The sequence below is a fragment of the Cucurbita maxima genome, unplaced genomic scaffold (genome assembly GCF_002738345.1).
Source record: "Cucurbita maxima cultivar Rimu unplaced genomic scaffold, Cmax_1.0 Cma_Scf00015, whole genome shotgun sequence".
NCBI lineage: Eukaryota > Viridiplantae > Streptophyta > Magnoliopsida > Cucurbitales > Cucurbitaceae > Cucurbita > Cucurbita maxima.
This window is the reverse complement of record NW_019272031.1, coordinates 3,429,184-3,446,082: the sequence shown is the minus strand read 5'-3', so window position 1 is coordinate 3,446,082 and position 16,899 is coordinate 3,429,184. Positions and strand designations below refer to the sequence as shown.

At 35.0% G+C, this 16,899-nt stretch overlaps 2 protein-coding genes across 3 annotated transcripts; both read right to left on the bottom strand.

The window, feature by feature from the left end:
• Positions 1 to 228: 228 nt before the first annotated feature.
• Positions 229 to 1,797, bottom strand: LOC111490135 (11-beta-hydroxysteroid dehydrogenase 1B-like). 2 transcript variants are annotated; one of them, XM_023138642.1, is made up of 6 exons: positions 1,594 to 1,797; positions 1,333 to 1,525; positions 1,172 to 1,257; positions 973 to 1,104; positions 726 to 890; positions 229 to 656 (listed from the first exon to the last, which is right to left on the bottom strand). In XM_023138642.1, exons 1-6 carry the CDS (start codon positions 1,774 to 1,776, stop codon positions 366 to 368), a joined length of 1,050 nt encoding a protein of 349 aa, XP_022994410.1. In that variant the 5' UTR covers positions 1,777 to 1,797; the 3' UTR covers positions 229 to 365. The 2 variants fall into 2 exon arrangements, with proteins under 2 accessions (XP_022994410.1, XP_022994408.1); XM_023138640.1 differs by having other exon boundaries at positions 1,172 to 1,525.
• Positions 1,798 to 9,590: 7,793 nt separating this feature from the next.
• Positions 9,591 to 11,388, bottom strand: LOC111490146 (heavy metal-associated isoprenylated plant protein 7-like). Its single transcript, XM_023138654.1, has 5 exons — positions 11,147 to 11,388; positions 10,777 to 11,056; positions 10,474 to 10,682; positions 10,269 to 10,356; positions 9,591 to 10,188 (listed from the first exon to the last, which is right to left on the bottom strand). Exons 1-5 carry the CDS (start codon positions 11,153 to 11,155, stop codon positions 9,764 to 9,766), a joined length of 1,011 nt encoding a protein of 336 aa, XP_022994422.1. The 5' UTR covers positions 11,156 to 11,388; the 3' UTR covers positions 9,591 to 9,763.
• Positions 11,389 to 16,899: the final 5,511 nt, after the last annotated feature.

The following is a 16,899-nucleotide window of genomic DNA, read 5'->3' as shown; positions in this document are numbered from 1 at the left end:
ACTTCTCTTCCACGACCCCATATCGCCATTGACACGATTCATCTATGATCGTTACGTGCGTGTCTCCATTCCATAGCTATCCCACAGCTGGTCATACAGAAAGCGAGCGTTCGATTTGTCGTTTTACAGAAACGGCGAAGTTTTCCGGCGAGGAAGAACACTAATCGGCGGTCACCGGAAGGTGTCAAAAAAACAGAGCACTCTTCAAACGCTTCCAACTTAAGCTCATTAAACAAAACTAAAGCTTTAATTACGTAAATTACAAAGATTTAAAGACTTTAAAGGCCTCATAATCATTCGTAGCTACAGAGGAACTGGCAAGTAAGCTGCAGAAAAACAGAGGTTTAACGGCCAGAGATTTTAAATTAGTCGTCGTTGATCTTGACGGAGTGAATGGAAGGAGGATACATGGCCGTCTTGGCTCCGGTGAGATCCAGAATCTGTTTATTGAGCGCCTCCGCGGCGGAGGTTCCCGGCGTTGTATACACCAATATACGGTAGCACCACTCCACCACCTCCGGGCAAAACGCCTTTAAGTAATACGCAGCGTTGTACCACGACGGCTCCGTCAAGTACCGATCACCCCGGCAGGCGCTCCTCACGATTGCCTTAGCGCAGGCCGCCGCCGTATCTACCGGAATCGCCCCCACCAGAGCCTGCCACCATTAATGATCATAATGATCGGCGTTAAAATCCAAGAAAAAAAAAACAGAGGAATTCTTTACATCTCTAACGTCCTGATGAACTTCCATTCTCCCGTGAGAATACAACGCCTTCCCCTGAGTTATCTCCGACTCAACAAAGCCGGGCGTCACGACGGTGATCCCAATCTCCGGCGACATTTCCACTCTCAACGTCTCAAAAAAACTCCTCAGCGCCGCCTTGCTCGCCTGAAAAAAAAAAAGCCCAAATCAAATAACTCAATGAAAACACATAATCCCACATGGGTTTTAAGTAAAAACTCAATCTTGCATTGTAAATGCTCATTCTGGGTGACGGCAACCACGCCGCCGCCGATGAAACCACTATGATCTTCCCTCTCCTGTTCTTCAAATACGGAATTGATAGCCAAGTCATATAAACAGACCCCCAATAGTTCGTTTCCTGCAAAATCCAAGGCCAAATTCAGCTCAAATTCATGGTGTTCTTACCAAATTTAAGCCATTTTTACCATTATTTGTTTGAAGGAAGTGATATCATTGATTTCTTCAAACAGAGTCATGTTGACAATGCCGGCATTGTTCACCAAATGATCCACTGCATCCATTACAGAATTCATCATAAACAATCCAATCCAACCGATTTGAATTTCTTCTTCTGATTCAAGCTTACATCTTCCGAAATGATTCATCGTGTCGTCGATGATTCGCCGACAGTCCGACAGCTCGGAGACATCTCCTGCAATGGTGATAACCTCAGGGGAGCCATAATAGCGAGCTGCTTCAGCAGCTTCCTCAAGTGATCTCTCTCGTCTAGCTACAAGCGCTAATTGAGCTCCTCTCTTGGCATACTCATATGCCAAATTCTGCCATTTAAACACCAAATCAGAAACCATTAATATCCAAACCTGTTAGATTCTTCTCTGTTAACTACCTCACCGATGCCGGAGGAAGCTCCGGTGATCAGAACGACTTTCCCGGTGACATCTTCGCTAAACAAACCTCTAACCAATGAGAAGAAGTACTTGAAAACCACGTAAAGCGGCAGTAATAGGCCGAGAGAGACGACGGTGAACGGCGGAGCTACTAAATTCAAGAAGCTCTGAATCAGCTCCATTCTAAAGGACTAGAAACAGAGATAACAAACAAAAGAAAACAAAACAAGATCATTCATTTCAGATCATTTTATAATTGGAATTTTTGTTTTTTACAAGAAAAACAGAGCATCGTGGCATTTTCCAAACAGCATGAGCTACACACGTTCTGTTCATATTCAAATTCCCCTGTTTCTGTAACATTTTCAGCCATTGACACGATTCGCCAAAGATTTAAAACCTTTCTTTCTATATTTGTTCTTCGTCGTCTTCAATTCACAACAAAAACAGAGTATCGTAGCTTCAATTTCTCTCTGCATATTCACTCTAGCAATGAAATCATCGGCTCTTTTACTCAAATCCTCACAATTCTCCAAACCCATCTCCCATTCATCATGATCATGACAAATCTTCAAATCCCTGTTTTCATCTCCTCCGACAATCAAAGTTCCATCATAAAAACAGAGATTATCAGCAAAAAGATCCGAACTTTTTGAAGAAAAAACTTTGGATTCTCCGATGAGAACGACGACGATCAGATTTCCGATGATGAAAACGGAAGTGGGTGTGGGGAAATTTATTGAGTAATTGGATAATGGAAGGACCCATAAGAGGATGAAAAACAGAGCAGCGAGATAACAGAGGATGTTCGTAATCATTGAAGGTCTTGTTTTGATGTTTGTAAGAGCCATTGTTAATGGGATTTTGGAGCTTAAGGCTTCCATATCATGGAGAAAAATTTGGAGATACCATCAAATTTATGAAGAATTTGAGCAAAGTGATTAGTGATTAGTGATTAGTGATTATCTCTAAGTATGATTAATTAAATAAATCACAAGCATGCGTCCCACTTTACCTAATTTTTTTAAAAAAGATATTTGAAAGCAACTTTTTTCTTCCCTAAACTATAAGTAATGGAAATTGGAGGTAGTTGTTAAAGTAATGGTCGTTACTTAAATTCGATGGTTTTGTCATTTAAAAAAGGAATGAAAGAATGATAAATGATATGTTCGAGGTATCCTTCGAACCTCTAGTTTGGTGTCTTGGTTGTTGTACTTTGAATGTGTGCTCGAGGAGCTAAACAGTGTTCCTTGACTTGAGTTTGGTCTATAGTTAGTGGAGTGGTAAAGGTGGTGCGACGTCGAGGCATGAGGAGCGATGTTGACCGAGGTTCAAAGTTGTTGGTGTGTCGTATGAGAATGTTTTGTGCAAGGGGCTCACGATGACTTGGGGAAAAAGGAAGGAAGAAGAAGAGAGACTAGGCGCGATGGTGACAATGGTAGTGTTTCCTCCTAGTGTTGCGTGTTGATGTATGAGGAAGATGCAACTAGGGCTCGACTATAGTCAAATAGTCAAGCCCCTTGAATTTTTTTAAGAACTAAACATTACAGTGCACACGTGACTTGAGCAAACGAGGGATATATAAATGAACAAAAACTACATCCAAACGAGAGTGATCTTAGGATTACGATGGTTAAGAAAGACTTAAAAGAACTAAAAGTTACTACTTGTACCAACAAGGTTTACTTTCATTTTCGGTGACTCAAGTTCACTATCTTAGGTGACCTCCTAAATTTGTTTTTTTTTCCTAAGAAACATGTTGGTGAGAACAAAACATGCTAAAATGGCTCGTGTTAGTTTGTAGGGATAGTATTCACGCTCAAAAGCACTTCATGACAGGTAGGAAACGTAACTATGTCGTAGGGGAGGTACAGGAATACCGGAGCCATTAAGTGTCGAATATGAGTTCCAAATCTCAATTCGAATCACCGAAACGAGCCATTACGAAGTGACAAAAACCCATTTGTCAGAACACTTTAAAATATTAAAAGTATGCGTATCTGCGTAAGTATTACGTAAAAAAATTAAAAAAGAAAGTGACCCATATGGCTTACTACTCTTTTCATCTTTCCACCATTTGATTACAAGGGTTTCCATCCAAGTTGGAGGTAAAGCTTTACATATCAAATTCAACTTTATAAATGGAATGTTCATATGCATATTTAAGTGATCCACCAATTAAGAAAGAGGGAAGCTTTATATATATTTATACAAAGAGAGACAAGATATAAAGTTATGTTCTTTCCTTTCCAAAAAAACATGTCTTCTTTATTATGCTCGAGATGCAAAGATTGTCCCACGAACCAAAATATTGGGTGTTATTAGTTTGTGGGAGTTGGTTTTCATAATAATAGTAGGGGTGATTATCGGCTCGTGTTAGCAAATAGAGACTGAAGCTGACCTCCAATAAATTGGGTTTCTTCAGTTTGAGAATGGGTGGTTACACCGACCTCTTGAAAAGGCCATTAGTAGGTTTCCTTTAACACGAACAATTAAGCTTATCATTTAACCTAAATAAAACGACTCTGGTTGAATCATCTAACCTCTAGGTCAATATTATATGTTTTAACTAATTGAGCTAGTTGACTAAGCATGAAGATCCATGCTGATGTCATGATCAATCTTATCCAAAACATGTTAGTTGTGGTTGTATGTCTGATGTTTAGGGTTTAGGGTTTACCAAACATATTTGTCTAGGACATACTGTCCAAATGGAACAAATAGAGATAAAATCAGACTGATTGACTTATTTATGTCATGTCAATATGTCAAACAGGACCTAAACAAATTATAATTAATAATTTTTCGATACAAAATAAAAAATCATTCAATTTTCTTACTCAATTTTAAATTATTATTGATTCATTTTTAAAAAGAAAAACAAAAAAAGATTAAGAAACAAAGATATTTAAAAAAGCTTCTCTTTTTTAAAACACACAAATTCAAAATTTGCTTTTAGTAAAGCTATGATTTCCACGTTCCCACAAACAAATATATATATATATATATATATATATATATATATATATATATATATATATATATATATATATTAGTTAAATAAAACGCACTAACTAAATATTTTTTTAATTTCATTTAATGATTTAAGCTTTTTATTATTATTTAATTATTCAGATTTAAATACTTGAAAAAAAATTAGTATATAAATTAAAATAAAAAGGATAAGATTTTAAAAAATAAAACAATAATTTTCTTAAATTTCACCCATTAATACAATTTTCAATTTGAAGTAAAAAATCACAATTTTTTTTAAAAAAATATTATTTAATTTAATAAGTTAGTATAGTTTCATTTATTTTAAAATAATCATGATAATATTATTTACTTTATTTTTAAAAATTGATATTTTCGTAAAACCTCATTTGTTCTTATTTAGTGGACTTTTCTTCTTAGTTTGGGCCTGAACCCGACATATTTGAAAGATTGTGCTGGGCTTGGCCCAACACTCAACAACTTCGCAATATCATTGCGGCCCAATCAGCAATGCCCTTTCCTAGAATTTTATTTATTTATTTATTTATTATTATATTGGAAATATTCAAATCTTTGTTAATTTTAAAATAAATTATTTATACGTATATTTATTTAATTTCATTTATTATCGAGCTACTCTTAAGAATAATTTAAATTATTTGAATGGTAATTTTTTAAAATATATACTAACGTTTCATAAATTAACATTTTACTTTTATTAAAACGAAAAAATAAATAAATCACTTGAATAACTCAAACTAACCCAACTCATAAAAGATTATGGTCCGTTTGAGTTCGGTCTGGTTTATTATTTAATAATGATTGTCTGGATTGAAAATTTTACAACTTAGGCACTTGGGTTAGGTCGAAAAAATGCAGCAACCGGACCCAACCTAACCTGTGAACACTCCTATCTCACAACTTAGGCACTTGGGTTAGGTCGAAAAAATGCAGCAATCGGACCCAACCTAACCTGTGAACACTCCTATCTCGATTAGACAAAACTCTAACACTTAAACTGACTAAACTTATAATTTAACGGGAAATTGACGAATTTGGAGCATCCCTAGCACTCAACCAAACACACTAGGGTTGGTCAAAAGTGGATTAATGAAAGGAATTGAAACTTAAGTTAATGTGTTAATTAAGGTATAATTAATTCTTGGGTTTAAAGGCAATGCTCTTCTGTCATTCTTGTTCAAAACCTTACCTTAAAGAACACAATGGTCCATCAATCATTGACTACTCACCTTTATATGCATTATTATTATTATTATTATTATTATTATTATTATTCTCATGCATGTTATGTTATATAATCAATGCTAAAGTTCTTCAATTCTTTATTTGAACACAAACACAAGTCCCTCAATGCCCTTCCATGATTTAAGAAGGCATTTTGGCTCGTTACATGTCGTCGTCACCCTCACTGTTTTAAAACGTGTCTATTACAGAGAGGTTCCACACCCTTACAAGAAATGTTTGTTTCCCTCTCTCCAACCGACGTGGGATCTCACAATCCACCCTTTGGTGTCCAGTGTTCTCGCTGTCACACCGCCCAATGTCCATCGATTGGAGAGGGGAACAAAACATTTCTTATAAGGGTGTGGAAAACTCTCCCTAATAGACGTGTTTTAAAATTGTGAAACTGACGGCGATACATAACAAGTCAAAGTGAACAATAATAAACCACGTGAGTCTTTAGTGCAACGGTTCCTTTTTATTTCCTTTTTTCCTTTTGTAGTCAAAAAGTAACTCATGAGCTTAAAAAAAAAACTCCAATAATGTAAAATTTTCTTATTATATATATATAAGTACAAATAGAATATTGAATTGGGTATATATTTATAAATTTACATTATTTAACAAAATTATTATTCGAACTAAATCATATAAAAAAAAAAACTATAATTAATCAATTATATTTTGTTGTTATGTCTTATCATTAAAAAGTTATAAAATTATAATTAATTCCAAAATTAGCAAATAAAATAAATAAATAAATAAATATTATAAATTTTTAAGCCGCCGTTGCGAGTCGGTGCGTGCAAACTGCTAAGGACAGGCATGTTATTTATACCATAAACAAAAAGAGAAAAAGAATATTTATTTTTTTATTAAAAAAATGGATATTTTTTTAACTTAAAAAAGAGAGGTGGTCACGTGGGTTATATATATATATATGAGAATATTTTTAAACTTTCCACTTTTCAAAATTTAAATAATACACTTAAATTTAAAAAAAAATTAAATATATCGTTATTTCAGATAGAGATCGTTAGTATTTTAAAATATCCTTGAATTTTCAATAGTATTTATAAAATATTCTTACAATTACGAAATATTAAAAATATCCATGAAATTTTAAAAATAACATTAATATTTTTTTTAGCTTTATAAAAAATTAAAAATGATTACGGGACGAAAATTCAACACTTTAATTATCTTTAATGTTTTTAATACTTTTTCAATTTTATGAGTTTTTTTCAAGTGTTATGGGCCATAAGGATATTTTAATTTTGTTTTTTTAAAAAAAAAAGTTTAAAATATTTTTAAAAAAATTTAAAATGTTTAAGAATAATTTCCAAACAAAATATTAATTATTAAAAAAAAAATTAAGGTTTATGAATATTTTTTTAAGATAAATAGTAAGTTTGAGAGTATTTTTATTAATAGAGATTAACCAAGCCATTTTTTACATGGAATTACCATACTACCCAAACTCTCACCGCCGTTGGCGGCGCCGTCGTCGGCGCCAACCCCGGCGGGTTAAGTACAGAATGTAGCATCGTTGCGTGCGCAAGGTGGGTGGTGGTGCGGGTGAGGGAGTGAGTCAGAGTGCCTGTGATGTAATGATGGGGTGGAATATTTGCATTGGGCGTCACAGAAGAGAAAGGTGACAGGCCAGTCACTGTAGCATGGATCTGGGATCAGGTTTCAGGATCTTCTTTTAAACTAAATAAGATTTGGGATCCACGTCTTGGCCACGTCATACTACCCCTAATTTGGAAAAACTTTTCTTATACTCGAATTAAATGTTTGACTAGTCAAACATTTTTACATTATTATTATTATTTAGTGTATCATTAAATTAAGCTCCATCATACTTAACTTCCACATTCGTTACTCACGAAAAGATTATAGATTTAAATCACGGGAGTGAGGACAAATCATGCTAAAATAACTTGTGATGGTCTGTAGTAATAGTATAATAGCCCAAGTCTATCACTAGCATATATTGTTCATTTTGACCCATTGTATATCGTCATTAGCCTCACGGTTTTAAAATGATAGGAGAAGTTTCCACACCCTTATAATGCTTCATTCTACTCTATCCATACCCATGATTCAGAATTTAAATTCGACATTTCTTTATATCTCTCAAATTTGACAGACCCATCGAATCAAGGGTATGGATCGTTTTAACTGAAAAGCAACAATTTTAGAATCTAAAGATTAAAACGATACTTTCCGAACTATAGGAACATGATTGAAACCTACCCACGAACTTTAATTTGGAAAAAAAAAAAAAAACCCGATATGAATAATTACTCCAATTTGATATATATAATTATTAAAAATAGAAAGAGATTTATTATTTAAAAAGGGAAGTATGGTTGTTTAGGTGAATAAAATTAAGATTCAAAACTGTCAAAAAGTGTACGGTTTGAATCAATGATGGGAAAACAATAATAATAATAATAAAAGAATGTTTAGGTTTAAAATTGATTTAAATATTTGAATTAAAAAATAAATAAAAAGAAAAAGGTACATAAGGTTTTGTTTGGACACGAGACAAAACAAGTTCCAAAGATGGATAAAGAAATCCTTCATTTAAACCAAAAGAAAGAAGCTGTTACAATGGAAACCAGCATGTGAGGATGGAATCTTAAATAAAAATAAAAATAAAATAAAAATAATTTAAATAAAATTATTATTAAGTATTTGAATTAATTGTACCGTTGTCGGTTGGCACAGCCCACCAAAAAGCAAAGCAGCTACATGTGCCTAAACCCTTCTGGGTACTAATTTATTTATTTTAATTCTTTTTTTTTTTTTTTTTTTTACTTATAAGTTATTAATTTTATTTTATTTTATTTTCAAAGATGTAAAAAATTAAAGAGAAAAATTCGAATAATCTAAAAATTGAATATTCAATTTAGTTTATGGGTTACATTTTTTTTGATCGAGTAAATTCAACACTCAACTCCCTCGTTCCTTGCTTTTTAGGGTTGTTATAAAAAATTATGAATATTGAACGTTTAGAACAGATAATAACGCGACTTGTAAATGTTTGTGAGATTTTACCTTGGTTGGAGAAAGGAACGAAACATTCCTTATATGAGTGTGGAGAACATGCGTTTTAAAATCGCGAGACTAACGACAATACATAATGGGTCAAAGAGAACTGACGACGATACATAAGAAGCAAAAGTGGACAATATTTGCTAGTGATGACCTTGGACTGTTACAATGTTTGACAATTTAAGTTTGCTTTAGACTAGGTTGAATTGAGAATGTATTTGAGATCACTCATTTGTTGGAGAGAGAAACGAAACATTTTTCAGAAGGGTGTGGAAATATTTTACAAGCATATGTGTTTTAAAACTATGAGACTGACCGTAATACATAATGAACCGAAGTGAACTGACAATAGTACTTAACAAGTCAAAACAGACAATATCTACTAGCGTTCAACAAAGAACTACCCAATACAACTACTAAACTAAGTTGAATTGTAAACTTATAGGTTATTCGAGTCAACAATTCAACCAACTCAAAAAATTTTATCAGTCTAAAAATTCCACCCCTCAATCCAACTCAAGATTTGACTTAAATCACGAGAATTTGAAGAATGTAGTTATAAAACCAGTGCACGATCTCATATGCAACTATCTTAGTCATGAATCGATCAGTAAAAAAGTGCTACATGGTTCGTTAAGATTCAGGAATTGCAGCTATAGCTAGCACTCGGAGTCTTATCGGGTCCGATTTCTTAATATTTTATATTCCAAATATTATTCGATTATCATAATTTTACATCCCCATTAAAAAAAAAAAAAAAAAAAAAATTACAATCCCCAGCAAAATTCTACAGCCTTTCCTGTAGAGACCATAATTTTTGTGGCGCATAAAGTTCTAATCGACTGTGACTCATCATCTTCAACCTTTAATTCACATAACAGAGCACGCATTTGGATTTTCATCGCTGAAAATCTGCGGCGGATAAGCGTACATTTCCATGGCGTATCTCTGTGCGTAATACTGGTACTCATTTCTTATCACCTCCACCACTTTCGCCTCTTCCGACGTCGCCGCTGCCGCCTCTCCGCCGTCTTTCCCCTCTCCCCCGCCCTCTCCTTCTTTCCCCTCTCCGTCCCCGCCGTCGCCCTTCTTCTCTTTCCCGCCTTCTTCTTTAGCTTTCTCCTCTTTCCCTTCCTTAGCCTCGCCGTCTTTCTCTTTCGTTTCTGGGTCTGTTTTCACTATTACGGCGTGTTTTCCGGTTCTTCTGTGCACGAAGTTCACAAGCTTTGGTGGGTCGAACACGCCGGTTACTGTAACTTGTGAGGCTTTCAGATCTGGCTCCACTGAATCCACCCCTGAAGAAACCCATTTTTGAAAAAAATTAGATTCGAAACGGATCGGGAAATGTAAATTAATGGAGGAAATGAAATGGAACCTTTCATTCTTAATATCCGTTTCTTGATTTCTTGAGCACAGCCCTCGCAATGCATATGAACGCTTAATATCACTGTCACGACCTGTGGCTACACGTTGCAGAATCAAAACAGAGTAAGGAATTTGAATTTACAGAAACAGAGAAAAAAACAGGGGTTTTGAGGTTTGTGGGTTGTGGGTTGTGATTTGTGATTTGTGATTTGTACCTCTTCTTTTTTCTCTTCAGATTTGGGTGTTTCTTTATCCTCTGGTTTTGGTTCCTCCGCCGCCGCCGGCGGTTTTGGGATCGGAGATAGAAGCTCCACTTGTCTATGGCTTTTCTTCTGTACTCTGTCCAAGACCTTCAATGGATCTGCCTTTTCCCCTTTTATAATCACTTTATGGGTCTTGCAATCAGTGATTACATCTTCAACTCCTGTTAAAAACCAAGCATTAATTCCATCGGAATTACACAATCACAGTTCATTCACTTTCTACTCTGTTTTTCTACTCTGTTTCTAGCTAATTACCTTCAAAGCCTTTGAGACAGCGGCGGACTTTCCGAGCACAGCCTTCACAATGCATGTAAACTTTGAGAACAATCTCCGGCGGTGGCGGCGGTGGTGAATCCTGCTCCTTAGCATCCTTCCCTTCATTGGGTTCCTCTGTTTTTCCCTCCTCCTTCTTCTCCGGCGCCGATTTCTCCGACGGCTGATTCTCCTCTTTCTTTTCCTTCAAATCATCAGCAGCTGGTTTCTTAACATCGATTTCCTCCGCCATTTTCTTCTCCTCCGGCTTCTTCTTCTCCTCCTGAACAAACCCAGAAAAAGTTCAGAACAGAACAGAACAGAACGCTGAAACAGAGCAATGAGTGGGTTGGGTTAAAGAAACAAGACTCACCTCTCCCATGGTGGGGTTTTTGTCGAAAGCAGAGTACAGGTAAAAAGATGTGAAACGTATGAAATAGAGCGCGGATTTCAATGAGTGTGGGTTTTAGGGAAGTTGAAAATGGGCGTTACGGCCAGTGATCTGTGTGTGTGTGTGAGTGAGTGAGGGAGTGAGTGGTGGTGGCGATATTGAGTATCAAATGGCGAGACGTGTCATTTTATAAGGAGCACATGCAAGCGGGAAGGCGTGGTTGGAAGCCAAATGGCGCCGGCAGCGCTCATGCTCTTGCTTTCTTTTTTACTTTTGATTTTGGAACTTTCTTAATTTCATCCCCAATTAATCAAAAGGAGTTTTGAAGTCTAATATTTATCTTATTTGGTAATAAATATTGATTAGAATTTCTTTTAATCTAAAAGTAATCCATCCGAGTTCATGTAACAACTCAAGTCGGTTATGTATTTTGTATGGTTTTAAAATGTTTGGTGTGATCTCATAGTCTATCCACTTGGGGGATAGCGTCCACCTTTAACACACTGTTCGGTGTCGGGCTCTGATACCATTTGTAACAGTTCAAGTTCATCTCTAGCAAATATTATCAGTGGGGGGATTGGGTAACATCCTCCCTAGCACACCGCTCAGACTCTGATACTATTTGTAACAACCGAAGCCTACCACTAGCAAATATTGTCCGTAGGGGCAACATCCTTCCTAGCACAACACTTGGTGTCTGAGTCTAATACCATTTGTAACAACCCAAGCCCACTGCTAACAAATATTGTTTGTGTAGGGCAGCATCCTTCCGAGCACACCGCACGTTGTTTGACTCTGATACTATTTGTAACAGCCTAAGCCCACCACTAGTAAATATTGTCGGTAGGGGTAGTATCCTTTCTAGCACAACATTTGGTATCTGACTTTGATACCAGTAACATCCCAAGCCCACTACTAGTAAATATTGTTTGTGAAGGACAACATCCTCTCTAGCACACCACTCGGTGTCTGGCTCTAATACCGTTTGTAAAGGCTCAAGCGCACCGCTAGCAAATATTGTTCGTTTTGGGCCATTATGTATTGCCGTCAACCTCACAGTTTTAAAACACGTATATTAGGGAGAGGTTTTCACACACTTGTAATAAATGTTTTGTTCTCCTCCCCAACCGATGTGAGATGTCACAGTTCACCCAATAACGACCAATTCAAACTAACTCACCTATCCCATGGATTTGTTAGGTTTTTTCAAAATGGGTTGGATTGAATTTGCTGGAAATCGAAAAAATAAGTTTAGTTTGAAGGTTATATTTTTTTTTTTTTGTCAGTCTAACCAACCTGGAAAGAGGGTTACAGCCCAACCTAACCATACCTTATTTTAAAAATATAATATGTTTGTAATTGATGTTAGTGACATGTAATGACTTGTAACTCTATTCAGATTGCTCGAATCAGTGACCCGAAATTTTGAGTTGGTTCAAAGAATTTTCTAATCTAACTTGAATTTAAGTGATTTTCAAATACGTATTTTGATTTGATGGTTCGTTTTGAAAACGAGCAAAACTCAACACGTGTTACGCCTAACCAAAACTTTTCGATTACCAAATATATGGAGTCAAAGTCAATAAATTATATTTGATGTATTCCAAATTAAAAAAAAAAAAAAAAAAACGTTTTCTTAAAATGTCAAGAACATTAATGCAACGTTTGAAACTTCAAAGGCTAAAAAGTATTTGTGTAACTTTAATGCAGACAGTTGTGTTGGATAAGAATACTTGTTTTGGAACTTCCTTATATATCATATCAATTGAAAAGGGAAATGAAACATTATTTATTAATGTGTAGAAATCTCTTCCTAGTAAACGCGTTTTAAAATTGTGAGACTGACGGTGATACGTAACGGACCGAAGCGGATAGTATCTACTAGTGGTGGGCTTGGATTTCCTTATAAGGGTGTGGAAATCTCTTCTTAGTAGACACGTTTTATAACTGTGAGGTTGATGGCGATACGTAATGAACTGAAACGGACAATATCTACTAGTAGTGGGCTTGGACTGTTACGGTTAAAATCTACTTCGTATCTAAACCCTAAACCCTAAACCCTAAACAACAGTAAAATTTAAAACGTGCCAACAAACAAAGAAACTTACGTTTTTAGGGTCAAAGAAAGATAGCTATCCAACCCTTTTAGGGTTTTTCGTCTATCCCTTCTCAAATTAGGTTAAAAGATAACAAAAATTAGGTAACCGTTCGAGACATTTATTTTCATGAAACCAATGTTCAAATTCTCATATCCACACCTAATTTTTTCGAGAAAATACTAGAATCGAGACATACCGAGCAACAAGACCCCAACTATTCAATCCCCATCATCAATTCAGTATACTTTAGATAAATTAACTTAAATTTTTCCTCAAATCACTCGAAACCCACATCAATAATATCATCTAAATGAAACCTCGAGAGAGAAACAACTACTCTTCAGCTGCACTGTCATCGTCGTTGTCGTCGTCATCATCGACCGACAACAACCAGAATTTTCAGAAACCTTAGTAGGACCTTACCCTCAATTGTCTGTCGGGAATCAAACTAACATTTCTACATAAGCTGTGTAATTTCATAGCTTCAATTATTTGGAATTCAGATGAGAATGGTGGGTTTTATGATCTCTCTTACAAACTTGATGTAAAATCAAATCAGCTTTTAAAAACCTGTTGAAGGACCCGAGACGGCCATGGCTCACTCGTCACCGTTCATCGAACATGTTTAGTATGACAATTGCATTCTTGCAGCAACGAAACAGCTATTATGTTGCACTTGTTCTAACTCGAATACTATGGACTAAAATTAGTCACATTTATTTATAGTACATTTTTTAGCATTTTGGCTTTGACGTGGTGTGTGAACAGTCATATAGTCGCGTATTGACATAGCAAGAATAGTAAAGACCTAACTCATATGAAAGAAGAGGTTTGGAACGAGCATACATCTATAGACAACATGTCTTTAAACAAGTATGACGAGAACATCGTATACATTGTTACAGGCAACACGTCTTGGACAAACATAACCGGCCCTAACTCAGTTAAAAACTCCTAATTTTAACCTAGGTTTCAATTTAAAATTTTATTTATCAATGACGAGTGTTCAAGAATTAAAAGACGTTATTTACAAAGAATATCACTGACATTTAGGTAAGTATGTCTTTTAATTTTTATATATCTTATTATTAATCCATTTTTATATGTTTATATGGTACATTTTAAACAAAATTTATAATTTAAGATTGAAAATAAAATATTTTAATATTTTTGAAGAATAATTGAAATCAATCTTTTTTTTTTATATATATAAAATTTATTATAATTTCTTTAATTATTAATGTGTTAATAGGGAAATAATTATTAAATAATGATTAAAGGGTATTTTCAATAATTGGATTTTCAAGAGATTCGAGCGGCTTATAATAGGTTTAAATTATTATTATTATTATTATTAAGAATAATTGGAGAATATTTTAATTGAGTAATAATTTAATGAAAAATTAAAAAGATGACCAATCCACGTCATACAGCCCTACTAATTTGATGAGCTGATTTGCCCTTCTCCATTTCCACGTGATTTTGTCTAAAGAATAAACTAATCATGAAATTGGCCATTCTGTTAAATCTGGAGCCCACGTGGCAACAAATGTCGTATTTTTGGCCAAAAATGGGAATAGAAGATGCCACGTTGTCGTGAAAGGTACACGTCAGCTCCATTGAGTCGGCACACGTAGAGCCAGCACAACACGAGGGAACTGTGTGGATCTTATTTTTAAAAAACATATATTAAACTTTAAAAAACTTTGGTTGAGCTTTGAATGATGTGTTAAATCACTCAAAAAATTTAAAAAAAAAATAATAAAAAGAAGTGGGTGGCTAGAAAAATGCCATGTGTTCGGTTCTCGAGTGATAATGGAGTATTTTGAGTTGGGTCGAGTAAGACACTTTTAAACACAACCTAATAGTTCGAGAGGTAACTTTTTTCCACTCGAGAAACATTATAAAATAATAAATTTAATCCAACTGATCGTAAAATATTTGAATTTAGTTAATTTATTCAAAATTATGATTAAAAAAAATACAATAAATTCGATCGAGTTTTATTCAATCCAAATTAATTTCAGGAGAGCCTATGAGCAATTCCTATCTACCCTCAATTATGTAGAATAGATGCATCATGAATAAAAGAAAGATTCCATAGGTGACTCGTCTAGTTTCGAAGGTGCTAAACTATCTTATATAAGGTCAAAATCAAACTGACCGAGACTAAACGATTATTCTAAACTATTTTTAAAATTTTTATTTTTATCTGAATTTGAGCACCTAAATAAGTTTGAAGAGTAACTGCCCAAGTTCTTGCTAGCAGATATCGTTCGTTTTAGTTCGTTACGTTCGCCATCAATTTCACGATTTTCAAATGTGTCTACTAGGAGGTGTTTCCACACCTTTATGATACCCCTCTCTAACGGATGTGGGATCTCACAGTTCACCTCTTTGGGATCAACGAGATCTCACAATCCACCTCCTTTGGGACTAGCGTCTATGCTGACACACCGCCTAGTGTCTAGCTTTGATATCAAGTATGACAGCTCAATCCCACCACTAGCAGATATTGCTCGTTACGTATCATCGTCAGTCTCATGATTTGAACTCAACCTAACTCCATTCAAATAAGTTATAAGCTCATTCAATCCGAATGGTTTGGATTAAGACTAATCGTTTTCTAACCCTCTTAGTCTAACGACTCGATCAAAGCTTAGATCCATCTAACCCGCTTAGTCGAGTGATGAGTCAAATCTGGGTTTTGGATTCATAATAAAAAGAAGAAAAGGAAAAGGCAAACAAATAATGGGAAGAAAGATGTCTAAGAAAAGCATAACATATGATGATGGGGTAATGAAAACGGTGAGGCAAGGCCATATCCATGTGGTTTCTGATCATCCCCTCATCATCTATGCCTTTTTCATTTACAATATTATTATTATTATCTCATTATAAAAGCTTCTAAAACAAGATCTGTGATGAACTTTATTCACAAAATGAATCAAAACAAAATCAAAGATCTGTTCCCACCAAATCTTGTTTAGTATCAAATGCATAAACCAGTATGAACAAGCTTTTGTCTATATCAAAATGGCTTGTTGGGGCCATTGTTGTAGGCCGTGGTCTTCTTTTTCTCAAGAGTTATGGCTCCATTGTGACTGGTTTTGGCCTCTGAATGGCCCGCCATGGGAGGGTTTTTGTCATTGGACGAGCTCGTCTCCTGCCGACAGCAAGGGTTTATTTGCAACAATTTTGACCGCTTCTAGCGGGTATAAGTTTTATGAATGTTGATTTGCTTCATTTAGAACGTTGATAAAAGATTTGAAAGTTACATCATATAACAAGAAGCAAAAGATAACATAATGGTTTGAATAGCACATAATTTTTCGAGTAGAGAGAATAAGAAGATTTAAAAGTAACATCATATAACGACAAGCAAAAGACAACATAACAATTTGAATACCACATAATTTTTCGAATAGAAAAAATTTAACTAGTCGTATCCCCTACAGTACATTTTGAGGTGTCTAATAGGCCAAGACGTGATTTCAACAAACAGTCATACAAAATCTAGGAGGGAGGAGTTGACGACTAGTCACATCTTCTTATAGTACATATTGAGGCAATTCGGATCTGATAAGCCTAAACATGATTTTGTCTAATAGCCCTACATGTATTCTAGTATACAAC

Bases quoted from the DNA above. Each gene is read 5' to 3' on its own strand.
- LOC111490146 (XM_023138654.1), bottom strand. The intron at 10,683-10,776 runs GTAATTAGCTAG...GGTTTTTAACAG, and splicing joins CTGTCTCAAAGGCTTTGAAG to GAGTTGAAGATGTAATCACT. The intron at 10,189-10,268 runs GTTCCATTTCAT...GGGTTTCTTCAG, and splicing joins ACGGATATTAAGAATGAAAG to GGGTGGATTCAGTGGAGCCA.
- LOC111490135 (XM_023138640.1), bottom strand. From the start codon at position 1,776: ATGGAGCTGATTCAGAGCTTCTTGAATTTAGTAGCTCCGCCGTTCACC. The intron at 1,526-1,593 runs GTAGTTAACAGA...TTTAAATGGCAG, and splicing joins CTTCCTCCGGCATCGGTGAG to AATTTGGCATATGAGTATGC. The intron at 657-725 runs GTAAAGAATTCC...TAATGGTGGCAG, and splicing joins TTCATCAGGACGTTAGAGAT to GCTCTGGTGGGGGCGATTCC.